Here is a 26,893-nt window from a genome sequence, read left to right as displayed (position 1 = left end):
TGCAGATTAAAATCAGCCAAGGGAGAGACACATGGGGCAGAGTACAAAATAGTTCCAAATGAGGAACTTCCAGTTGTCCTCTATGTGTGGAGTCATGGACAGCTTGAACACTCCTGGCAACGATAGGTGATGATACACACTGAATATTTCCAACCACAGAAACTCACCCAATCCTTGGTGTCCAGAGTTTTTATTGGGGCTCAATCCTGTCTACATGGTTGGTGGCTGCTCATGGTGCCAGTCTGTCTCCAGCACCTCCTGGAGGTTGAGCTGATACTGTGTGACCCAAATCGTCCATCATAAATTACATTGTTATTCTGTGTGGCATGTCCCAAAGCCCCGGGGTAGATACAGGCATTCATATCAGGCAGGACATTACAAGGGCTTAGAGATTGCCTCCCAGGAGCTGAGGACAAAGGCTAGACCTTTCTTTGGGCAAAGTTAAATTCTTTACTATACTGTACTGCTTTAGCTTCATTCTACAAATTTTAATCTACTTTATTTTCATTATCATTGAGTTCCAAAATGTTTCTAATTTCCTTCTTGCGTTCTTTTTTGACCCATGAGTTTTTTAGAAATGTGTTGTTTAATATTCAAATATTAGAGGTCATACTAGGTATCTTATTGTTTGTTTCCAAGTTAATTCTCTTGTGGTCAGAGAATGATTCATGATTTCAGTCCTTTAAAATCTGTGACTTGTTTTATGGCCTAGCATATGGTCTGTCTTGGCAAATGTATCATGTGCACCAAGAAGAATGTATTTTCTTAGTTGTTGAGTATAGTGTATTATAAATATCAATTAGGTCAAGATGGTTGATAGTTTGTTCAGATTGTCTGTCTTTACTAATATTTGTATAGTTCTGTCCAGTGTTCATCAAGGAGTTTAAATCTCTTACTAAGATTGTGTAATTGTCTATTTCTCCCTTTAATTATTTTTGTTTTTGCTTGTGTATTTTAAGGCTGTTATTAGGTGCACACATTTCTGGTTGTTATATCTTTCTGGTGAATTAAATTTTTATCATTTTGAAATCTCTTTTTCTTTAGGTGATACTGTGTCTTGAAGTCTGTTTTATCAGATATTAATATAGCCACTCCAACTTACTGAATGCTTAAAATTTACAGAATATATCTTTTTTCATTTATATACTTTCACCCTATCTCTGTCTTTATGTAAGTGCATCTCTTGCTTTTTTATTCATTCTGATAATCTCTGCCTTTTAACTATAATATTTAAATCTACTTGGCAATTTTTTTTTTTTTTTTGTGAGGAAGATCAGCCCTGTGCTAACATCTGCCAATCCTCCTCTTTTTTTGCTGAGAAAGACTGGCCCTGGGCTGACATCCGTGCCCATCTTCCTCCACTTTATATGGGACGCCGCCACAGCATGGCTTGACAAGCTGTGTGTCGGTGTGCACCTGGGATCCGAACTGGCGAACCCCGGGCCGCCGCAGCGGAGCGTGCGCACCCAACCGCTTGCACCACCGGGCTGGCCCCCTACTTGCAAATATTTAATGCAGTCGTGAATGTGAGTAGATTAAGATCTGTTTTTGTTTTTTTAAATTGTTTTCTCCTTGTCCCGTCTCTCTTTGGTTCCTTTGTTCTCCCTTTCTTGCCTTCTTTTGGATTATTTGAATATTTTTAAATATTTTTCTTTTAATTTAACTATTGGCTTCTTAGCTATATGCCTTTTTGCATTTTTTAAAATTAGTGGCTATTAGGATTACAAAATATATCCTTAACTTTTCAGTCTCTTAATATTAATATCATACCACTTCACATAAAATGCAGAAACCTTGCAATTGTATAGCTCTGTTTACCACCACTACCATCCTCCAACCCCACCATCCTTTGTGCAGCAGTTTTCATGTGTATTACATCTATATGTATTAAATCTATGTACATATTTTAAACCCTACAAGACTTGTAATTTTAGCTTTAAACAATCGTGTGTTTTTTAAAGGGATTTTACCTATACTTGCTTTGCAGCTTCAACTAGGGATAACACGTTTAATAAACATCAAAAGTTATAGAACAACTCTGAAGCCAGAACTGGCTGCGGATAGATGAGCTGGTGAAAAGGTTTAGTTTCTGCATGAGGGGTGGCCTGAGTGGTAGCCTGGGCAGTGGGGCATAGCAGAGTTGTGGTACTGTAAAGGCCTCCTGGTGGTCAGTTGGGGCTGTAGCAATGCTGGTGATGGAAGCCCAAGTCAGTGACTCCGAGATCCAGATGCAACTGGGGGATATGAAGTAAGAGATTCAGTTAGATTCTTAGCATCATTCAATTTTGACCCAAATCATATATATTTTAATTTATCATTTAAATATGGAAAATCTGATTCCTACTAATTATTAATTAAAATCAGTTAGCATACTAAATTGCTTCTATTAATTTTTTACTAGATTTTCTTGCATTTTCTAGCTGAATAACAGTATCTCCTATAAATAATGGTCAGTTTATCAACTCATTTAAATTTTTTTAGGAAGTTTTTAAGGTAGTTTTGTGGATGAATAATTACATTGTTCTAAATTCAAAAGGTACATAAAAGTGTAAAGTTTCCCTCCCACCCCTTTCCCCCAGGCACAGATTTCTTTCAATCTGGCAACTAAAGTTATATTTCATGTGCTTCCTAGTTTCTCCATATATAAGCAAATATGTGTATTTGCCTTGCGCACACACACACGTACACACACATACGGGAGCACAGTCTACACTGTTTTGAACTAAGTTCAGCCACTAAACATTATATTCTGAAGCTCTTCCTATTTTCATATTTAAAGACCTTTCTCGTCTTTTTATGGTTTATGATATTCACTGATTTGGTAAGGGATTATTATTTGACAAGTCTATTTTTTATGGATATGCTGATGGATGTTTCCAATTATTTGCTTTACAAATAGTGCTACAATGAATGTCATTGTCAATTGTACATATGGGAATATATCTGTAGGATAAACTCCTAAAAGTGGAATTATTGGGTCAGAGGATATGCGTGTTTGTAATTTTTATATATGTTGTGAAATTGACCTTCATAGAGATAGTACCAGTGTACATGCCCAGATATGTATGAAAGTACCTGTTTTTCCCATGCCCTTATCAATGTAGTGTGTTATTAAACTGAGATATTTGACAGTCTGATAATGTGAGAAATGGTATCTCAGTGTAGGTTTAATTTACGTTTATCCTGTTGGGAGTAAAGTGAACATCTTTGCATGTATTTAAGAATTATTTATTTCCTTTTCTCTACACTGTTTATTACATTCTTTCCTGTGCATAGGAGAGAGAGTTGGAAGGCTTTGTATCTTTTTCTTTGGGATTTGTAGTCTTTATATATATTTGAGGAATTAGTCCTTTGGTTTAAAGTTAGAAATACTTTTTTTCCTGTTTATTTTTCACTTTTTGGTGTCCGGTCATATTTATCAGTCATTTTTTTGTGCCTTTCACTTTTATGTTACAATTATGTAGATCTTTGAACTCTGTAGTTATAAAAGATTTGGCTAGAAGAATCTTGGTTTTTTATGGTTTCATTTAAAAAATCATGTAATTCATTTGGAAATTTTCCTGTTATATAGCTACCCATTTTCCCTTTGCTGTTTATTGAATAATCTATCTTTTATCCAATGATATTGGCTAGAGATAATCACTTTTATCAAATAGTACTAAATTTCTATTAATATGAAGTACTGATTTTCTTCTTTTCACTAATCTTTCTGTTCTTGTATCAGTAACATCATGTTTTAATCATCATGGTTTTATAATAAGTTCTAAATTTGTTGAAGATAGTTCACACTCCTTATTTGTAGACTTTTTCTCTTTGTTCTAGCTGGTTATTTTTCATGAGTTTTAGTTACCTCTTCCATTTCTAAATAAATAAACAAACATTTAAATAAATGAATATTATAAACCAATATTACCTCAATTAAAAAAAAGGAAAAAAATATATAAATAAATTTCTTGTTCTTCGTTGGGATCGTGTTAAAGATAAAATATGCATAAACTTAGAGAGGAAGATGATATCTTGAAGTTGATTCTTCCTATCAAGAACATTGTTTTCTTTCTATTTGGTAAAGTCAGACATTTGGATACTTCAGATTTATTAATTCCTGGGCATCTTATCTTTTTTGTTTCTATTACAAATACAGTCTTTTAGTTTATTATATCATTTGATTGGTTGATATGAGTTTAAATCGGGGGTCAGTAAACTTTTCTGTAAAGGATCAGACAGTAAATATTTTAGGCTTTGTGAGCCATCAGCTTCTCAGCACCACTGTTGTATTGAGACAACAGCTTGAAAGCAGCTATAAACACAATACCTAAATTACAAATGAGTATAGCTGTGTTTCAGTACAACTTTATTTACAAAAACAGGCAGCAGGTCATATTTGACAACAGGCTAATATAGTTTGTGGACCCCTGGCTTAAATGAAAACTATTGATTTCTTTCTGTGTATTCATTTTCTTACTGGATAACTAACTGAATTCTCTTCGTTTGTAGTTTTTCTGCGTATCTCTTAGATTTTCTGGGTTTATCATTAGATCATCTGTAAATTGTGATAATTTATTCTTTCTAATTTTTATGTATCTTAGTTTCTTTTTCTTACAACTCCTGGACAACGTTAGCAATAGTTGTGATAGTGGTATTTTTTGCCTTATTTCTGACTTTGATGTGAATGACTTTAGTGTTTCCCCATTAATCATAATGTTGACTTTTTGGGTGGATAGAAAGATATTAAATCAAGGAAACATTTTTTTCTTATGTAGTTGAGTGCTTTTTGAAAACAAGAGTAAATATTGATTTTTTTTTCAAATATCTTTTTACAAGGATCTCTGGAAATGATTTGACTCTTTACGTCATGGGTTATTTATTTGTTTATTTCCTAAGAGCAAGAGCATACTGTGGTAAGCAGAATAATGTCCCCTTCCCCAAAAGTGTCTGTGTTCTGGTCCCTGGAATCTATGAATATGTTAGGTTACATGGCAAAAGGAAATTAAGGTCACTCATGGAAATAAGGTTACTAATCAGCTGACATTAAAATAGGGAGATTATTCTGGGTTATTTACATGGGCCCAGTGTAATCACAAAGTTCCTTGAAAGTGGAAGAACGAATTGGAAAACAGAACCAGAGGAAATGACAGCCTGAGGACTTGGACTGACATTGTTGGCTTTGAAAATAGAGGAAGTGAGCCAACAGCCAAGGAATATGGACAGCCTCCAGAAACTGGAAAAGGCAAGGAAACAGACTCTCCTCTAGAGTCTCCAAAAAGGAACACAGCCCTGCTGACGCCTAGATTTTAGCCTAGTGAAACTTATTTTGGACTTCTCAACTACAGAACTGCAAGATAATAAATTTTTGTTTTTTTCAGCCGCTAAGTTTGTGATAATTTGTTATAGCGGCCATAGAAAAGGGTACCACTGGTTTTGTTCCTGATTTTAATAGGTGTGTGGCTGATGTTGCACCATTTATTGTGTTGTGGGTTTTGGTTTGATTTATGGTAGGAAACACTCCATCTATCCCTATTTCACTCTAAGAGGGGGTGGTGGTTGTTTTTAATCAGTAATGGATGTTTTTATTTGTTGACTAATTGGCATTCATTAATATAATTTTTTCCTTTTGACTTAATAAGGTCAATTATATTAAATGACTGTTGATATTTAACTATTTTGACATTTTTGGAGTGTGTTCTACTTGGTTTGTAATATTTTGATGTTCTTTTGAGTTCTGTTTGCTGATGTTTCATTTTGGAATTTTGCATTTATATTCATAAGTGAGATTGGTTTTTAGTTTTTTTGTCTTTTCTGAGGAATTATTTTTTTAAGGATGTTCTCTTTTTTGTTCCTGGCTGTTTCGGGGTTTTATCTCATCTGTGGCCAATTTTGGAAATTTATATATTCCTATAAAATCATAACCACGCAATTCTATTTATTTGTGTTGTATTTTGTCCCCCACCCCTAGACTTTGTTTCTGGGGGAAGGTGAAAGCAATAAATGCCAATATTGGTAAGGCAAATCGTTTCTCGCATGCATTGTTTTATCATATGAAAGTCAAACATATTCTTAATGCAAGTTCAAGATGATTTGGTATGTGGAAATCTTTTATCCTGGCTTATCGCAATTCCTTCCTTAAAAAGCTTCAATTAGTACTTCTGTTCTTCTGTCCTTAACCTTTCAGCAGTTGCCTGTCAGTGGTTCCGGAGATTTTGAATTCATTTCTATTCCAAGCAAGTGAATGGTTGGGAGAAATGTTTACTTAGAGATTATCTATCAGTTCTTCTAAAGTAGTAATCAATTTTTATCTAAATTATTTCCCTTGGTTGTATAGATTGGTTTCTATTCATATTTGGTTGGAAACTAAGGCCACAGGCAGTAGTTAATTGTATCTCAAATCTTTTAGTTCCCAGTTAATGCATATAATAGTTAATTTTATTAATGAACTAATGAAATAGGGAAAATCATATTGTAGTTTCTATCCCAAACCAGTATATGTTTTACCAAAACATAGTTAACCCCACTTTAAAACACTTTGTCTGGAGCTCGCTCCAAGATGGTGTTGAAACAGCGTTTGTCGTGGACAGGAAAAATAAGCTCTGACAATCTAATATCAGTTGTTATATTTATATAATTCTTCTTTTCCCATTCCTGCAGCTTCATATTAAACCACTGTTAAGAACAAAAGCAGTAGTGTTTTGTATGCATTTTTTTTATTGCAGTTATCTCAGTCGAGATTGATAAGTAGGAGAATGATGTCAGTGTAATGTGGAAATCACATTGGTTCATAATTTTTCCTAAACAAGGGGATCGTGAGCAGTGGGAATAGGATTATAATTTTTAACTGGAAAGTAGAAAAGCTCTTGGCTTTTCTGCTACCCTGAGAGCAAGGAGTTCTTGGGACTGTATTTAAGAAAATTAAAAACAAGTACCTGCACCAGGGCCTTCCACCTGGAGAGATTTATTCCCAACCTAGCATAATTCTTTGCAGGTGATAGATTCTATTGCCTTCCATGCCCATCTTAAAAGTAGCCCCACTGCATTTGTGGCTTTGATCTGCGCTGTTTGGGCACCCACTGGCCCTGTTTTAATTATTGTTGCCAGCATTTTCAGTCAGTTGTGCTGGGCTCTAGCCTGCCTGAGTGATGAAATTTAATGCCTATTTCTTTGTCCTCGATTGAGGACATTTATTTTGACCTTGAAACTAAGCGTATATTGTAGCTCTTGCAAAGAATAATTTTTTGTTGTTAAAGATCCAAAAAGTGAAAGTAATGCTTTTTGGGAAGAAATCTAGAAAATTTCTGTGGTTTTAAATTAATGTATTTCATTGATTCTAAGCTACACTTCTTTCTAATTTAACCTTCTTGAGTTTTGAAGCATTTGCAGTTAATGCACTTCACAATTTGTCAGTGTTTTTTTTTCTTTTTAAGGGATACGTACACTAAATGGGGTACCTTATAATTGATGATGTACTGGATTCGATGAAATATGGTATTAGCTAGTAGATCAATTTTAGAAATTAAAATATCTTGGTTTTGATTTTCAGGAAACCCAGTCTTTGAAGGTCATACTCTAATCTGTGGATTTTGGAACTGTGTTTCCAAACGTCCATGACACAGATTGTGACAAAGTTTTCTAAATATTTTATGAAATGGAAGTTTAGATCACGTTATGAATAGTAAACTTTGAAACTATAAAATAGCTTCCTTTAAAACTTTTAAATAAGAAAAAATTCCTTTTTCTATTAGATTGTTATAGAACCAATCATTTAAAAATTAAGGTTTCTATCCTTTATAGTCATAGTTTAATATTTAAAGTGAAGTGAAAGTTATAACTAGAATTATGACTATCATTTGGTTTCAGTTTTTCCATTTACAGTGTTTTTTCCATTTATGATAACTTGTATCATTACATAAGTAACTAATTTGCACACTACATTTTTAAATTAAAATTCTTATACACTGTATTCATACACATATTTTTCCTTCTGCACCCTACAGTCACTCCACCACTTAAGTGTATCTAAAAGTGGTCATGCTGGGTCATTCTCTGACAGGGACAATGATTCTTGGCCTTCTCCTCCTGCCCCCCTTCCCTCTCCCCCACTTGTTTAAAGCAGTTATTCCAAATCTCTTTGAGAAACTGATTAAAGTTGTGAACATCTATTCGGAAGAAATGCTCACACCCCTTTATAATTTTTTTACAACTTTTTTGGGCATTTATACCCTGTGTTTCTATTTTTGCTTCTAGCATATTGAGTAGAAATGTTATAAAAATGTTAAGTAAGAATGATATTGCCTTGATTTCTACTTTATAGGAATTCTTTTAATATTTCATCGTTAAATATGATTGCTGGTAGATGCTTTGAAAGTATCTTTTCATTACTATATTGTTAAGAGTTTTCCCCCCCAAAATCAGAAATGGGTTTAAAATTTTACTTAGGTTGTTGTTCTTTAAGCATCTATTGAGATGATCATGTGAACTTTGTTCTTTGATCTGTTCATATGGTATAATATGTGAATACGTGAACCATCAATTGAACCTCCTTGTATTCTTGGGATACATTTCACTTCATGGTGTTGGATTTCATTAGCTGTTTTTCCTTCCAAAACATTTTGTATTCATATTAGAAGATTATACTCTTGTTTTTTAAGGTTCCGTAATCCGATTGTCTAATGAATTTGGAAGCTTTCCATCTTCCTCAGAATGCAGGAATTAGCTATTCTTGGTAGAGTTTAAATGTACTTATAATACGTTTACGTTTATTGTGATGACTCATTTTTTAATTTCTCTCATTTTATGTTTATCATGGTTTTCATGTATTTATCTTAACTCTTCCGTCCCATTTCCTAACTTTTGCTAATTTCAGATTTTTTTTTTTTAATTTCTTCTGTCTCTTGTAATGGTTTGTGGGTTCTCTTTCTCATTTCTATACTTGTATTTACCATTGAATTCTAACAAACATTTAAAATGTTTATATCAACATCTAATTTTTTTTATTCCTGTACATACAAACACCCACAGTACATGCTCAGCACCTAAGTTTTTATTGAAATTTGGAAATTGGGTTCCAAATTGGTGGTGATTCTCGCTCCCCATTCCTCAACATATAATAATCCTCATCTCTTTTGGAAATTCACATTAAATCCCACCATTGCTTTTATGTTAATGTCTTATTGATTGTTTTTCTTAAAATAAGTATGTTGGGGGTGCATGAAACAATGGTAGTTTAATGTATGTGGTACAAAATATTTATTTTTATTACCGAAAGAGAGAAAAATCATTGACGGGTACATAGGGAGATATTTACAAACTAATAATTGTTTGTTCAGCTGTTCGGTATTGATTTAAGAACCTGTACTAAAGTTTTTGGTCTTAATTTCAGCCATTTAAAATTTTCTGATTCATTATTTCCATTATCAGAAAACAAATTGTTTCTAAAGAAAGATTTCTGAAAATTATATAACAGCAGTGAAGCAGTAACGTAGTTACATTCCAAATTAAAATAGCTTTCAAGTCATGGTAGTAAGTAAGTAATGTTGCCAATATTGTTAACCAAGATTAAGGACAGTGGAAAGTTTTATACTGAGGATACCAGCCTTAAAAACATAAAAAGGGGCCAGCCCTGGTGGCCTAGTGGTTAAGTTCGGCCCATTCCGCTTTGCTGGCCCAGATTTGGTTCCTGGGCATGGACCTGCACTACTCATCAGTGGCCATGCTGTGGCAGCGGCTCACATACAAAAAGAGGAAGATTGGCAACAGATGTTAGCTTAGGGCAGATCTTTTTCAGCCAAAACACAGACACACACAGACACACACACACACACACACACACACACACACACCCATAAAAAGGATTGGGAAATGTATTTAAAGTTCTTATTATAATCATTTTTAAATCTCATTTCTCCTTTATCCGTATCCTCTCATCCCCATATTATAATTCTTTTCTGGTATAAGTGTTGGATAAGTTAGACTTGGACCATCCTTGTAGGAGGCTTAATTTTATGCATCCTACTGTATTTTTCTGGTTTTATGTGAAGTCTTTAATGTTAAACTTTTTTTGGAAATACATTGAGATCAACCTTTAGATAATAAGAAATACAGATGAATATTGATATGCAGTGTAATGGTGGGCATGGAAAGCTGCTTGGAAATCACTTTCTCAAGTATAATTGTAACCCAAGGAATCCCTTTATTCAGTCATTAATAAATAATAGAATTTTCCTTTTGGTGACTGTATTTTGTTGTATTAGGCTTTCTTAAAGGTGCCGAGTACAAAGGAACTCAGAAACTAAGAGATTCCTACTGGCTAGAGATAAGAGAATTTGAGCTTCAAAAAGGATATTTGCAGTGAATTTGAACCAATCAAATGTGTGTAATCCCCCAGTTTATAATGACATTTTTATAATAATTTTAAAATTAAGATATTCACGTACCACAACATTCACCCTTTTATTTTTATTTATTTATTTTTTTGTGAGGAAGATCAGCCCTGAGCTAACATCCATGCCAATCCTCCTCTTTTTTACTAAGGAAGACTGGCCCTGAGCTAACATCTATGCCCGTCTTCCTCCACTTTATATGGGACACTGCCAGCACATGGCCTGACAAGCGGTGCATTGGTGCGTGCCTGGGATCTGAACCCCGGGCTGCCAGCAGCAGAGCACACGCACTTAACGCTACGCCACAGGGCCGGCCCCAACATTCACCCTTTTAAAGTGTACAGTTCTGTGCAGAGGATTGTGCAACCATCCCCACTAATTCCAAAATATTTTCATCACCCCAAAAAGAAATTCGATATCTACTAGCAGTTGATTCTTATTTCTCCCTCCTCCCAGTCCTTGGCAAACACTAATCTGCTTTCTGATTCTATGAATTTGCTTATTCTCAACATTTCATATGCAGTCACATGTTGCTTAACAATGGAATATGTTCTGAGAAATGTGTCGTTGCGTGATTTTGTCATTGTGTGAACATCGTACAGTGTACTTACACAAACTTAGATGGTACAACCTACTACACACCTAGGCTATATGGTACTAATCTTATGGCACCACCGTTGTATATGCAGTTTGTTGTTGAATGAACCATCATTATGTGGCGCTCAACTGAGTGGAATTATACAGTATGTGGCCTTTTGTGTCTGGCTTCTTTCTCTTAACATGATGTTTTCAAAGTTCCATGTTGTAGATATATGAAGACTTAATTCCTTTTAATAGCTGAATAATATTCCATTGTATGGATATGCCACATTTTGTTTATCCATTCATAAATTGATAGATATTTGGGTTTTTTCCACTTTGGAACTATAATCAGTAGTGATGCTAGGAACATTTGTGTACAAGTTTTTGTGTGGATGCGTGTTTTCGATTCTCTTGGATATATACCTAGGAGTGGAGTTGCTCGGTCATACGGTAACTCTTTTTACCTTTTGAGGAACTACCAAACTGTTTTCCAGGTGGCTGAACCATTTTACATTCCCCCAGCACTGTGTGAGGGTTCCCATTTCTCCTCATTCTCGCCAACATGTATTACTGTCAGTCTTTTTGATTATAGCCATCTTGGTGGGTGTGAAGTGATATTGTGGTTTTGATTTGCATTTCTGTAATGACTAATGATGTTGAAGGTCTTTTCATGTGCTTATTGGCCATTTGTATATCTTCTTTGGAGAAACGTCTGTTTAAATTCTTTGCCCATTTACAAATTGGATTCTCTTTTTATTGTTGAGTTTTAAGAGTTCCTTCTGTGTTCTGGATACTTACTAGGTATTTACGTTCTGTATTCTGGATCCCCCTATCAAATATATGATTTACAAATATTTTCTCTCATTCTGTGGGTTTTCTTTTTACTTTCTTGATAGTGTCCTTTAATGAACAAAAGTTTTTCATTTATCTGAAGTCAAATTTATCTGTTTTTTTTTTTCTTTTGTTGGTTGCTTGTACTAGATGTCGTACCTAAGAACCCAGTGCCTAATCCAGGGTCACAAAGATTTACACTTATGTTTTCTTCTTAGAGTTTTATAGTTTTAGCTCTTATATTTCGGTCTTGATCCATTTTGAATTAATTTTTATATACAGTGTCAGAAAAGGTCTAATTTAATTCTTTTGCATCCAGTTGTCTCAGCATCATTTGTTGAAAGGACACTTCTTTCCCCATTAAGTTGTCTTGGCATCCGTGTTGAAAATAAGTTGACCATAAATGTAATATTCTGGACTCTTAATTCTACTCCACTGATATATGTTTATCTTATGCCAGTATCGCAGTCTTGATTAATGTAGATTTATAGAAAGTTTTGAAGTTGGGAAATGTGTCCTCCACTTTGCTACTCTGTTTCAAGATTGTTTTGACTATTCTGGGTCTTTTGCAACTCCCTAAGAATATTAGGATCAGCTTGTCAATTTCTGGGGGAAAAAAAAAGCAGATGAGCTTTTGATTGGGATTCCATTGGATGATATATAAAAGCTTACTAATTGCTTTAGGATGATAGGGAACCAATTTTTAAATTTAATTAATTTATTTTTTATTGCGGTAACATTGGTTTATAACATATAAATTTCCGGTGTACATCATTATATTTCGGTTTCTGTATAGATTACATCATGTTCAAAGACTAATTACAGTCCATCATCACGCACATGTGCCTAAACATCCCTTTTGCCCTCCTCCCTCGCACCTTCCCCTGTGGTAACCACCAATCCAATCTCTGTCTCTGTGTGATTGTTTGTTGTTGTTTTTATCTTCTACTGATGAGTGAGATCATACAGTATTTGACTTTCTCCCTCTGACTTATTTCACTTAGCGTAATACCCTCAAGGTCCATCCATGTTGCCACAAATGGCTGGATTTCATTGTTTCTTATGGCTGAGTAGCATTCCATTGTGTATATGTACCACATCTTCTTTATCCATTCGTCCCTCGATGGGCACCTTGGTTGCTTCCAAGTCTGGGCTATTGTGACTAATGCTGCAGTGAACATAGGGATGCATGTATCTTTACACATCTGTGTTTTCATGTTCTGTGTATAAATACCCAGCAGTGGAATAGCTGAATCATATGGTAGTTCTATGCTTAACTTTTTCAGGAATCTCCGTACTGTTTTCCATAGTGGCTGCACCAGAATGCACTCCCACCAGCAGTGTATGAGAGTTCCCTTCTCTCTGCATCCTCTCCAACACTTGTTGTTTCCTGTCTATCCATTCTGATGGGAGTGAGGTGATATCTCATTGTAGTTTTTTTTTGTAAAGATTTTATTTATTTATTTTTCCCCCCAGAGCCCCAGTAGATAGTTGTGTGTCATAGCTGCACATCCTTCTAGTTGCTGCATGCGGGACGCGGCCTCAGCATGGCCGGAGAAGCAGCGCGTCGGTGCGAGCCTGGGATCCGAACCCGGGTCGCCAGCAGTGGAGCGCGCGCACTTAACCACTAAGCCACGGGGCCGGCCCCTCTCATTGTAGTTTTGATTTGCGTTTCCCTGATAGTTAATGATGTTGAACATCTTTTCATGTGCCTGTTGGCCATCTGTAGATCTTCTTTGGAGAAATGTCTGTTCAGATCTTTTGCCCATTTTTTAATTGGGTTGTTAGTTTTTTTGTTGTTGAGGTGTATGAGTTCTTTGTATATTTTGGATATTAACCCCTTATCAGATACACGGTTTGCAAATATCTCCTCCCAATTGTTAGGTTTTCTTTTCTTTTTGTTGATGGTTTCCTTTGCTCTGCAGAAGCTTTTTAGTTTGATGTAGTCCCATTTGTTTATTTTTTCTATTCTTTGCCTTGCCGGGTCAGACATGGTAGTTGAAAGTATGCTGCTAAGACCAATGTTGAAGAGCATACTGCCTATGTTTTCTTCTAGAAGTTTAATGGTTTCAGGTCTTACATTGAAGTCTTTAACCCATTTTGAGTTAATTTTTGTGTATGGTGTAAGATAATGGTCTATTTTCATTCTTTTGCATTTGCTGTCCAGTTTTCCCAACACCATTTATTGAAGAGACTTTCCTTTCTCCATTGTATGTTCTTGGTTCCCTTGTCAAAAATTAGCTGTCCATAGATGTATGGGTTTATTTCTGGGCTCTCAATTCTGTTCCATTAATCTGGGTGTCTGTTTTTGTGCCAGTACCATGCTGCCTTGATTACTATACTTTGTAGTATATTTTGAAATTAGGGAGTGTGATACCTCCAGCTCTATTGTTTTTTCTCAGGATTCCTTTGACTATTCGGGGTCTTTTGTTGTTCCATATAAATTTTAGGATTCTTTGTTCTATTTCTGTGAAAAATGTTGTTGGAACTTTGATAGGGATTGCATTGAATCTATAGATTGCTTTAGGAAGTATGAACATTTTTACTATGTTAATTCTTCCAGTCCAAGAGCACGGAATATCTTTCCATTTCTTTGTGTCTTCTTCAGTTTCTTTCAACAGTGTTTTATAGTTTTCAGTGTATAGATCTTTCACCTCTTTGGTTAAGTTTATTGCTAGGTGTTTTATTCTTTTTTTTTTGCAATTGTAAATGGGATTGTATTCTTTATTTCTCTTTCTGCTACTTTGTTGTTAGGGTATAGAAATGAAACTGATTTTTGTATGTTGATTTTGTATCCTGCAACTTTACTGTATTCATTTATTATCTCTAAAGGTGTTTTGGTGGCTTCTTTAGGGTTTTCTATATATAAAATCATGTCATCTGCAAACAGTGATGGATTTACTTCTTCCTTTCCAATTTGGATCCCTTCTATTTCTTTTTCTTGCCTGATTGCTCTAGCTAGGACTTCCAATACTATGTTAAATAAGAGTGGTGAAAAGTGAGCATCCTTGTGTGGTTCCTGTTCTTAGAGGGATAGCTTTCCGTTTTTCTCCATTGAGAATGATATTACCTGTGGGTTTGTCATATATGGCCTTTATTATGTTGAGGTATTTTCCTTCTATACCCATTTTATTCAGAGTTTTTATCATAATTGTATTCTGTATCTTGTCAGATGCTTTCTCTGTGTCTATTGAGATGATCATGTGATTTTTTTCTTCATTTTATTAATGTGGTGTATCATGTTGATTGATTTGCAAATGTTGAACCATCCCTGCATCCCTAGAATAAATCCCACTTGATCATGGTATATGATCTTTTTAATGTATTGTTGTATTTGATTTGCTAGTATTTTGTTGAGGATTTTTGCACTGATGTTCATCAGTGATAGTGGCGTGTAATTTTCTTTTTTTGTGTTGTCCTCGTCTGATTTTGGTATCAGGGTAATGTTGGCTTTGTAGAATGAGTTAAGAAGTCTCCCCTCCTCTTCAGTTTTTTGGAAGAGTTTGAGAAGCATGAGTGTTAAGTCTTCTTTGAATGTGTGGTAGAATTCACCAGGGAAGCCGTCTGGTCCTGGACTTTCATTTTTTGGGAAGTTTTTTATTACTGTTTCAATCTCCTTACTGGTGATTGGTCTGTTCAGATTCTCGATTTCTTCTTGTTTCAGTTTTGGAAGGTTGTAGGATTCTGAGAATTTATCCATTTCTTCTAGGTTATCTGATTTGTTGGTGTATAGCTTTTTGTAGTATTCTCTTATAATCTTGTATTTCTGAGGTGTCTGTTGTAATTTCTCCTCTTTCATTTCTGATTTTATTTATTTGAGCCTTCTCTTTTTTCCTTGGTGGGTCTAGCTAAAGATTTGTCAATTTTGTTTATCCTTTCAAAAAACCAGCTCTTAGTTTCGTTGACTTTTTCTATTTTCTTTTAGTCTCTATTTCATTTAATATTGCTCTGATTTTTATTATTTCCTTCCTTCTGCTGATTTTGGGCTTTGTGTTTTCATCTTTTTCCACTTTCTTTAGGTGTACTGTTATCTTGTTTATTTGAAGTTTTTCTTGTTTGTTGAGGTAGGCTTGTATTGCTGTAAACCTCCCTCTTAGAACCGCTTTTGCTGTATCCCATAAATTTTGGCATGTCGTATTTTCATTTTCATTTGTCTCTAGATATTTTTTGATTTCTCCTTTGATTTCTTCATTGACCCAGTCGTTGTTCAGTAGCATTTTGTTTAGTCTCCACATATTTGTGGCTTTTCTGATTTTCTTCCTGTAGTTGATTTCCAGTTTCATACTGTTGTGGTCAGAAAAGATGCTTGGTATTATTTCAGTCTTCTTAAATTTATGGAGACTTGTTTTGTGGCCTAATATGTGATCAGTCCTGGAGAATGTTCCATGTGCATTTGAAAAGAATGTGTATTCTGTGGTTTGGGGATGGAATGTTCTATATATATCTACTAAGTCCATGTGGTCTAATGGGTTGTTGAAGGCCAGTGTTTCTTTGTTGGTCTTCTGTTTGGATGATCTATCCATTGGTGTAAGTGGAGTGTTCAAGTCCCCTACTATTATTGTGTTACTCTCTTTTTCTCCTTCTGTGTCTGTTAATAAGTGCTTTATATATTTAGGTGCTCCTACGTTGGGTGCATAGATGTTTATAATTGTTATATCCTCTTGTTGGATTGTTCCCTTTATCATTATGTAGTGCCCTTCTTTGTCTCTTGTTACAGTTTTTGTTTTAAAGTCTATTTTGTCTGAGATAAGTATTGCTACCTCAGTTTTCTTTTCTTTGCCGTTTGCATGGAGTATCTTTTTCCATCCCTTCACTTTCAGTTTGTGAGTGTCTTTAGGTCTGAAGTGTCTCTCTTGTATGCAGCATATATATATATGTATATATGGGTCTTGTTTTTTTTGTCTAATCAGCCACCCTATGCCTTCTTTTTGTTGTGTGTGAGGAAGATCAGCCCTGAGCTAACATCTGCCAATCCTCCTCTTTTTGCTGAGGAAGCCTGGCCCTGGGCTAACATCCATGCCCATCTTCCTCTACTTTGTATGGGACACCGCCACAGCATGGCTTGACAAGCGGCGTGTCAGTGCGCCCCCAGGATGTGAACCAGCGAACCCCGGGCCGCCACAGTGGAGCGTGCGCACTTAACAGCTTGCGCCACTGGGCCGGCCCCACCCTGTGCCTTTTGATTTGGAGTATTTAGTCCATTGACATTTAAAGTAGCTATTGATAAGTATGTACTTACTGCCATTTTGTTACCTTTTTTCTGGGTGTTTTAGTAGTAGTTCTCTATTCCTTTCTTCTTCTCTTGCTCTCTTCTGTTGTGGTTTGATGGCTCTTTAGTATTATGTTTGGGTTCCTTTGTCTTAATTTTTTGTGTATTTATTATAGGTTTCTGGTTTGTGATTACCATGAGGTTCATATATAACAACCTACATATATAGAAATCTATATTAAGTTGATGATCTCTTTAGTTTGACCTCTTTCTAAAAGCTCTACTCTTTTACTCCCCTCCTCCCACATTTTATGTTTTTGATCTCGTATCTAACCTCTTTTTTTGTGTGTGTGTAACACTGTTATCATGGAAATAGGTGATTTTAGTGCTTTTTTCTTTTGACCTTCATATTATCTTCATAGGTGGTTGATCTGCTACCTTTACTGTATTTTTGCCTTTGCCAGTGATTTTATTGCTTTTTTTTTTTTTTAATAATTTTCTTATTCCTATTTGTGGTCTTCTCTTTCCCCCTTAAATAAGTCCCTTTAGCATGTCTTGTAAGACTGTCCTCCTTTAGTTTTTGCTTGTCTGAGAATCTCTTTCTCTCTCCTTTCATTCTGAATGATTGATAACCTTGCTGGGTAGAGTATTCTTGGATGTAGGTTTTTTCCTTTCAGCACTTTAAATATATCATACCACTCCCTTCTAGCCTGTAAGGTTTCTGCTGAGATGTCAGCTGGTAGCCTTGTGGGGTTTCTTTTGTATGTAACTTGTTGCCTTTCTCTTGTGGCTTTTAGGATTCTCTCTTTATCTTTAATGCTTGACATTTTAATTATAATGTTTCTTGGTGTGGACCTCTTAGGGTTTATCTTATTTGGTGCTCTCTGTGCTTCCTTTACCTGGACGTCTGTTTCCTTCCTTAGGTTAGGCAAGTCTCCTTCTTGGACACCTATAACACGGATGTTAGTGCACTTGATGTTGTCCCAGAGGTCCCTTAGACTGTCCTTGTTCTTTTTAATTCTTTTTTCTTTTATCTGTTCAGTTTGGGTGATTTCCTCTAGTCTTTCGTCCAGCTCACTGATCCATTCTTCTGTATCATCACTCTGCTTTTGAGTCCCTCTAGTGAATTTTTCATTTCCAGTATTGTATTCTTCATTTCTGATTGGTTCTTTTTTATATTTTCCAATTCTTTGTTGAAGTTCTCACTGAGGTCATCCATTCTTCTCCCAAGATCAGCAATTGTCCTTATGATTTTTTGTTTGAACTCTTTGTGGGGTAATTGCTCATTTCTGTTTCATTTAGTTCTTTTTCTGAGGTTTTGTCCTGTTCCCTTACTTGGAACGTATTCCTTCACCTCCTCATTTTGCCTCTTTCTCTGTGCTTATATCTATATATTAGGAAGGTCAGCTGTGTCTCCTCATCTTGGAGAAGAGGTCTTATGTAAGAGATGCCTTATGAGGCCCAGCAGTGTGCTTCCCTCTCGTCACCAGTTCCAAATGTTCTAGGATTGACCCCTGTGTGAGCTGTGAGTGTCCTTCTGTTGTGGCAGGGTTGCTCTTGCTGCAGGTGCCCAGGGAGGCTGGGCTGTCCCCCTGGCCGGCTGGTTGTAATGCTTTGCTGTGTTTGGCTGCTATGGACCCTTCAGTCACTTTATCGGGTTTGGGGAGCCCCAGCATGGTTGGCTGCAAGGTCTAATAGCACATTCCTGTTGCAGTTTTTTCTGTTAAGTGAGTACGCCCCCAGTGTGGCTGGTTGCTAGGTTCAGGGGCTTACAGTTGCTGTAGGCCTCTGGCCTACAAGGCTCTTGTCATCTCTCTCAGGATTGCAGCTGAGTGGGGCTGGCCCCAGGCATGAGAGCATCCAGTTGTTTCAAGCTTTGGAAGGTGGGGCCAGTCCCCTACGTGACTGCTTGAGAAGTACAAGTCTTCTGCAGCTGACAAACCCTACCGCCCATAGAGCCGTACACACTGTCAACACAGTCCTGCCCTGGGCACACACCCCGACCCCCTGAAGTGGACCCAGTTGCCCCGCTGCAGAGACCCCACACACTCCACCCGCTCCTCGTGCACACCCTGCCCCGCAGAGGTGGACCCATTTACCCCGCTGCAGAGGATCCAGTCATCTAGCCTGTGTAGGCCCACAAGTTGCCTGAGGGCTTGCTGTTGGGTGGGGCCAGTCCCTAGGGTGGGCTACCTGCCCTGGCTAAGCTGGAGTAAACTGGTGCTCTAGTAGGTTGGGTGGACCCTGGGCTAACGGGCCAGAGGAAGATCTCCAATGGCATCTGCCAGTGTCTGTGTCAGCACGCTTGTACTAGATGACAGTAGTGGCTGCCACTAATGTATCTATCAGTCCCTGGAGAGGTCTCACCTCTCAGCGAGATGCACCCAGAGCCTATCAAGTGAGCCTCTCTTCACCAAAGGACTGTGCACCTTTCTTTCTGGTGGTTTTAGGTTGCTTTCCCAAACAGGTGAATTTGCGTGTGGGCCTTTTAAGAGCCGGCTTTTTTCCCTCTATGTTCGATAGCTTTTCTGGGGGCATTCTCCGTTGTTGTTAGTGACCAGCCAAGCCAAATATTATGACACTCATCTCGGTTGTGCTGTGTCCAAAAGAGGCTTACAGCAGTAACGTTCCCCTGCTCAGGTCCCCCACTCCTCCAGGGAAGGCTGCGTAGCTTAAGCTTGCTCCCGGCCGGCCATGAGATGCCACGGCTTGGGAAGGTGGTTTTTTTCCCTCCAGAAAGGAATTTCCGCCTCTTTCACCTCAGTCAGGAATGTCCCTTTTTGCAGGGGTTCTTTTTATCCAGTTTTCGGTTCTCTCTCAGGGGTAATTCTTCCAAGAATAGTTGTAGTAGATTCATTGTGTCCGTGGGAGGAGATGAGTTCAGATGGCCTATGCTGCCATCTTGACACCAACCTCCAATTTTTTTTTATCTATCTCGACAACTGGTAAATAAAGGGACAAATTCAAGTCTTTTTCCTTTTATTCATATGTGAACCATACCAATAAGTAACCAAATAGTCGATGAAGAGAAATGTTTCTTTATATATGTATACCATTTAATAAATGGAAAAGAAATAATAGAATGAGATTGGCACCATTTTGCAACCCTTAGTGAATGAATTGCTTTAGGCATTCAATATCATGAGCTGCTAACATCACAAAAAGAGATAATCAGACATTATGTGCTTCTTGATAAAAGAACACAGCGCCATCTGTAGTCTTGCTGAAAGGATTGAACATGAGACTGATCAAGTTATTGCAAATTTTCAGTTAATACGGAAGCCAAAGGACCATACTGAATGGTGCCGGGAGTGTGGAGTGATTTTTACTGGGAAATCTACAGGTCAAATGCCTTAAGTTTTTTAATAATTATAGGAACTAAAAGGGATCAAGGGGTAACTTATACATTAAAAATACCTAAAAGACATTTTTTTTAGTGGTTTCTTTCCTTTTCAGAATGAACCATTTTTTGTTCTAAATCCTTTCAGATCCCTCCAGATTACATATGTAGATTCGTAGCTATGGAGATATGTATATATACACACACATACACATATATACACATATTGCATATGCATATAACATATGTAACATATGTATATGTTTATACATACATACATATAAATTATTACTTTGCTTTAAAATGTTCAAACTATGTGTGAGCTTTGAAACATACTTTACTATATCATTCAGGAATCTATATCTTCATCTTTTTGTATTAGAAGTGTATTTTTGCTCAATTTAACTTCTGCATAATGTTTCTATTTCCTAGGATGACTGTAACATAGTTTATTTGGCCTTTTTCTTTTGGTCTATTGATAGGCAGCTTGTTTCCAATTTTTGTTGTTGTTCCAAACTGTACTATAGTGAATATCCTTCTGCATGTGTCTCTCCCTATGGTACTTACTAAGTTGTGGAGTACCCATAAAGTTTGAAAAGACGGTATCAAGTTTCTTTCTTTATATTGTATCAACTACTAAGGTATAAGAGTACTTAGATTTTACTTCTGCCCAATTGAGTATATAAACGGTGTAAGGGGCTGGCCTGGTAGCGTAGTGGTTAAGTTCGCTCGCTCTGTTTTGGCAGCCCAGGGTTCACGGGTTCGGATCCTGGGTAGGACCTACATACTGCTCATCAAGCCATGCTGTGGTGGCGTCCCATAGACAAAATAGGGGAAGATTGGCACAGATGTTAGCTCAGGGCCAATCTTCCTCACCAAAAAAATAAAATAAAATAAACTGTGTTAAGTTTTGTAAGTGTGTTTATGTTAACTTCAGCGTTACTTAGCTTAAAGTTAAAGTCTTTTTATTGGTTTTGAAAATAATTGAGGTTTATGTGTAAAAACAGATTTCTCATATCATGTTAAATAGCTAATGTAGATGTGGGCCTGATTGTTATTTTCCATATGATTGTACTATTTCACATAAGAATATTGTTTAAAAAGTGATGCTGGAGGTTATGTAGTAACTTTCAGCAGTCACATTCATAGTGGAGTGTCTCTTTTTTCTTTTACAATGTACATATTTGTCCATATACAACAAATATTTAATGTTCCTCGCTGATGCTATGTCTAAGATTAATTCCTAGAAGTGGAATCACTAGATCATGGAGTAGAAACATTTTCAGGGCTTTTGAAACATTGCCAAACTGCCTACCAGAAAAAGACCTCTACCAAGAAATATGATGATTTATGCCCATTTCTCTGAATGCTGGCACTATAATTTTTACTTACTAAAGAAGTTAAGCATGTTTTCCCTATAAGTTTACTGACCCATTTGTATGCCTTTTGTAAATATCCCTTTTTTGTGTTTGCTATTTTTTTTTAAATGATTTATAAGAGCAGCTTATAGTGGCTAATAATCCTTTATTACAAAAATTTTTTTTCTGTTGTGCCTTGTGTCTTCTCTTTGAGTGTGTTTCTTTGGGCGGGCGGCGGGTGGGGATGGGAAAGAGAATATTTTAGTTTGTTTTGGTTTTATGCATCTGCATTCCCAGTCTGAGTTGAGAAACATGCACTTTCATTTTCTCTCAGTTTCTATAATTATGATTTCTTTTACTTTTGTCTATGGTGTGAGGTAGATTTGGTTTTCTTAAAATTATGTTGCTCTTTTAAAAATAGATTGTATAGAATTTATGGGTGAGAGAGAGAAAGAGGGAGACAAAGATTCTTTTGTAGGTAAAAGAAAAATAGTGTTATCTAGTAGGCTAATTTTCAGTTAGAATTTGAAAAGGCTGACGTTTTCTCATTTTCATACAAGTTAACTAAATAAGAAAACCAGGCTAATTTAGCCTAACAACTTTGGCTTTTCATGTTCACTTGACTTAAACAACTGTATCTTTAGAGATACAGGCAGTGTTCAGCTAACATTGGGTAAGAAAAGGACAAGTCAATATTCAGCTTTCTTTGTTACCTAGGTTTGAATTATTTTTGTTTCTTTTTTCTTTTATTGTGGTAAAATACATATAACATAAAATTTACCACTTTAACCATTTGTAAGTTTACAGGTCAGTGATATTATATACATTCACATTGTTGTGCAACCATCACCACCATCCATCCCCATAATTCTTTTCATCTTGTAAAACTGAAACTCTATCGCTATTAAACAATAACTCACAATTCTCCTATCCCCCCAGCTCCTGACAACCACCATTATACTTTCTGTCTTTATGATTTTGCCTACTCTGAATACCTCATATAAATGGAATCATATGGTATTTGTCTTTTTGTGACTGGCTTATTACATTTAGCATAATGTCTGCAAGGTTCATCCACGTTGTAACATGTTGCAGAATTTCCTTCCTTAAGGCTAAATAATATTCCATTGTATGTATATACCACGTTTTGCTTATCCATTCATTCATTGATGGACACTTGGATTTCTTCTATGTTTTAGCTATTGTGAAATATGCTGCTATGAACATGGGTGTACAAATATCTCTTCAAGACCCTGCTTTCAATTCTTTTGGATATATAGCCAGAAGTAGAATTGTTGGATCATATGGTAATTGTATTTTTAATTTTTTGAGGAACAGCTGTCCTATTTTCCACAGTGTCTGTACCATTTTACATTCCCACCAACAGTGCACAAGGGTTCTGATTTCTCCACATCCTCACCAACACTTGTTTTCTGTTTGTTTGATAGTAGCCATCTCAGTGGGTGCGAGGTGATATCTCATTGTAGTTTTGATTTGCATGTCCCTAATGATTAGTGATGTTGAGCATCTTTTCATGTGCTTGTTGGCCATTCATATATTTTGTTTGGAGAAATGTCTATTCAAGTGCTTTGCCTGTTTTTGAATCAAGTTATTTGTGTTTTTTTTGTTGAATTTTAGGAGTTTTCTATATATTCTGGATATTAACCCTATCAGATATATGATTTGCAGATATTTTCTCACATTCTCTGGTTTTTACTCTGTAGATAGTGTCTTTTGATCCACAAAATTTTTAAATTTTTATAAAGCCCATTTTTTTTCTTTTGTTATGTGTGCCTTTAGTATTATATCCAAGAAATCACAGCCAAATGCAGTGTTGTGAAGCTTTTGTGCTATGTTTTCTTCTAAGAGTTTTATTGTTTTAGGTCTTACATTTAGGTCCTTGGTTAATTTTGAGTTAATTTTTGTATATGGTGTTAGGTAAGGATCCAGGTTCCTTGTTTTGCATGTGGATATCCAGTTTTCCCAGCACCACTTGTTGAAAAGAGTGTCTTTTCCCTATTGAATGGTTTGGGCACCGTTGTTGAAAATAATGTGACTGTATGTGAGGGTTTATTTCTGGTCTCTCTATTGTATTCCATTGATCTTTATGCCAGTACCAAACTGTTTTGATTACTGTAGCTTTGTAGTCAGTTCTGAAATGAGAACTGTGAGTCCTCCAGTTTTGTTCTTCTTTTACATGATTGTTTTGGCTGTTCAGATCCCTTGAGATTCTACATGAATTTTAGGATGGTTTTTCTGTTTCTGCAAAAAATGTCATTGGGGTTTTGATAGGGATTGTATTGGATCTGTAAATTGCTTTGAGTAGTATTGACATCTTAACAATACTAATATTAAGTCTTCCAATCCATGAACACAGGATGTGTTTTCATTTATTTCTGTCATCTTTAATTTCTTTCAGCAGTGTTTTGTAGTTTTCATTATACAAGTCTTTTACCTAGTTGGTTAAATTCATTCTCAAGTATTTTATTCTTTTTGATGCTATTGTAAATGGAATTATTTTTGTAATTTTCTTTTCCGATTGTGTATAGAAATGCAACTGATTTTTGTATGTTGTCTTTATGTCCTGCTACTTTGCTGAATTCATTAGTTCTAACAGCTTTTTTGCTGAGTCTTTATGGTTTTCCACATATAAGATTATATCATCTGCAAAGAGATAATTTTACTTCTTCCTTTCCAATTTGGATGCCTTTCATTTCTTTTTTCTTGCCTAATTGTTCTAGCTACGATTTCCAGTGTTATGTTGAATAGATGTGGTGAAATTGACCAAAATTGACTGCAGTTTACGATCAGAGTTTTCCCCTGCAAGTTGCAAGCCTTCAGCAGACTCCAGAATTCCAAAACAGTTACATCAGACAGATTCTGCTGTGTGATTATTGGGGAGACAGATTCCTGGTACTTCCTACTCCGCCATCGTCTAAGAATCTGAATTATTTTTAGTAATCAAATAATATTATTAAAATATTGGCATGACTTTAAGATGGAGGCCTGTTTTTCTGAGACTTGTGTATTAAACTGTAAAATTTACTTTTCATACAGCTAAATATTATTGAGTATTTTGTTAGTCATGAAAACCATGATTTGAATCAAACTCACTTTGCTTTTCAGGGCTTCTTCATACTTAATAATTTTTTTTACTTTACAGAAATATCGGTATCAGGATGAAGATACGCCTCCTCAAGAGCACATTTCCCCACAAATCACTAATGAGCTGATAGGTCCAGAATTGGTGCATGTCTCAGAGAAGAACCTGTCAGAAATTGAGAATGTCCATGGATTTGTATCTCATTCTCATATTTCACCAATAAAGGTAAGATAATAACTTTACGTTGTTGCTGTGAATTATATATTACTTTTGTTACTAGTATAGCTCATGCTCAGAGAGAACTATTTTTTCATTTAGGACTTTTCTCCCTTGATTGTTTCTGGTTTCATAGTTATAGGGAATTTCATAATTATTAGCATTCTAAAAACATATATAAAGGTATATTTTATAAGTGAATTTTATGTTCAGTGATACTATCTTTAAACCTAAAAATTCCGTGAAGGAAATAACTGTTTTATTTCAAATACCATACATTGAAATACTCGTAAACACTTGTGTTTAAAATATTAGTAGGTACAGAAAAAGAACATTAGCAGTATCTTTGGAGTCCAGTATGTGGCTTCACCTTGTCTCTCCCTTCAGAAATAACCACAATCCTGGTTTCTTAGAAAGCTCTACCACATATTTAGATCTTTAATCAATATATTGTTTATTTTGCCCAGCTTGAACTTTATATAAATGGAATTATACTACACAAATTCTCAACTTGCATTTTTTGCTCAACATTATATTCCTGAGAGTCATTGTTTTCATTGCTCTACAGTTTTCTATTTTATTAATATACTATAATTTATCTTACTTTTGATGGATATTTAGTTATTTTCAGATTATTGCTAGTATAAAAAGTACTGTTAAAATTATAGGTTATGTATACACATCTTTGTACCAGGTTATTCTCCAAGTGATTGTATAATTTACTTTTTCAGCAGCAATATATAACAGTTTTAATTGATCTATATTCTCATCAGTACTTGGTATTCTTATTTTTGCCATCGTTCGGGTTTGAAATAGTATCCCATTGTGGTTTAATGTGCATTTTCCTGTTTAATAATGAGTGAATATATTTATTGGTCATTCATGTTTCCTATGCTGTGACATGCCCTCTCAAGATTTTTGCTCATTTTTGTATTAGGTTGTTCTTTTTACTGATTTGTACATATTCTCTATATATTCTGGGTACTAATCCTTTGTTGGTTGTATGTGAATAAGGATCATTTCTTACTAGTAAAACTTAACCTTGGTTTTGTAATTCTCTTTGAGGTATAATTTCATATTACTGGTTAAAAATTTCAAGGGTTGTAGTACCATTCTGATTTTCTATTAACTTTGCCTAGTTATTTTTTTCTAGGAATTTATCCATTTCATATTTATTCTAAAATATTATTCTTAATATATTATTTTTTTATCTCTATAACATATGTAGGTGAGTGCTCCTCTTCGTTCCTAATATTGTTTATTTGTGCCTTAATTTTTTTTTCTTGATCATTTTTGCCAAAGGACGGTCTTTTCAAAGAACCATCTCTCTCTTTTTTTTAAATTATTTTATTGAGGTCATATTGGCTTATAACATTGTGTACATTTCAGGTGTACATTGTTATATTTCAGTTTCTGTATAGACTGCATCGTGTTCACCACCAATAGACTAGTATTTATCCGTCACCATACATATGTGCCCCTTAATCCCTTTCACCCTCCCTCCACTCCCTTCCCCTCTGGTAACCATCAGTCTGTTCTCCTTATCTATGTGTTTATCTTTCACGTATGAGTGAAACCATCTCTTTTTAAAAAATCTCTTGTTTTCCTCCGCCGTGTCCTGCCACCCCCACCCCCTTGTTTTTATACACACATATACATACATATATACACATTTTTATGTACATATTTAAGTATAAATGTGTGGATAGCCTACATATCAATTAAAGATTGCATTTGGTGGAAGCAATCTGATCTTCCTTTGGGAGACTTGAGAGAGCTACACAGAGGAAAAAATCAGTTGGCTGTTAGTGACAGAGATAGTTCTTTTATTTTTCTCCCTTTTTCTCCTTTTTTTTTTCTCTTCTGCTTTCTTTGAGTTTATAA

General features: G+C 35.7%; 1 protein-coding gene across 15 annotated transcripts in view; it reads left to right on the top strand.

The window, feature by feature from the left end:
* DLG1 (discs large MAGUK scaffold protein 1) overlaps window positions 1-26,893 on the top strand; it is a 283,086-nt gene that overhangs the window by 86,940 nt on the left and 169,253 nt on the right. For all 15 annotated transcript variants that reach the window (XM_087439816.1, XM_087439818.1, XM_087439817.1 and 12 more), the window contains one exon: window positions 24,854-25,018. In XM_087439816.1, coding sequence (XP_087295942.1) covers window positions 24,854-25,018 — 165 coding nt within the window. The remainder of the gene's footprint in view (window positions 1-24,853; window positions 25,019-26,893) is intronic.

The sequence above is a fragment of the Ceratotherium simum genome, chromosome 15 (genome assembly GCF_057802395.1).
Source record: "Ceratotherium simum simum isolate JZ-2026a chromosome 15, ASM5780239v1, whole genome shotgun sequence".
NCBI classification, from domain to species: domain Eukaryota; kingdom Metazoa; phylum Chordata; class Mammalia; order Perissodactyla; family Rhinocerotidae; genus Ceratotherium; species Ceratotherium simum.
The sequence above is the reverse complement of the archived record's forward strand: the minus strand, read 5'-3'. Positions and strand labels throughout refer to the sequence as shown.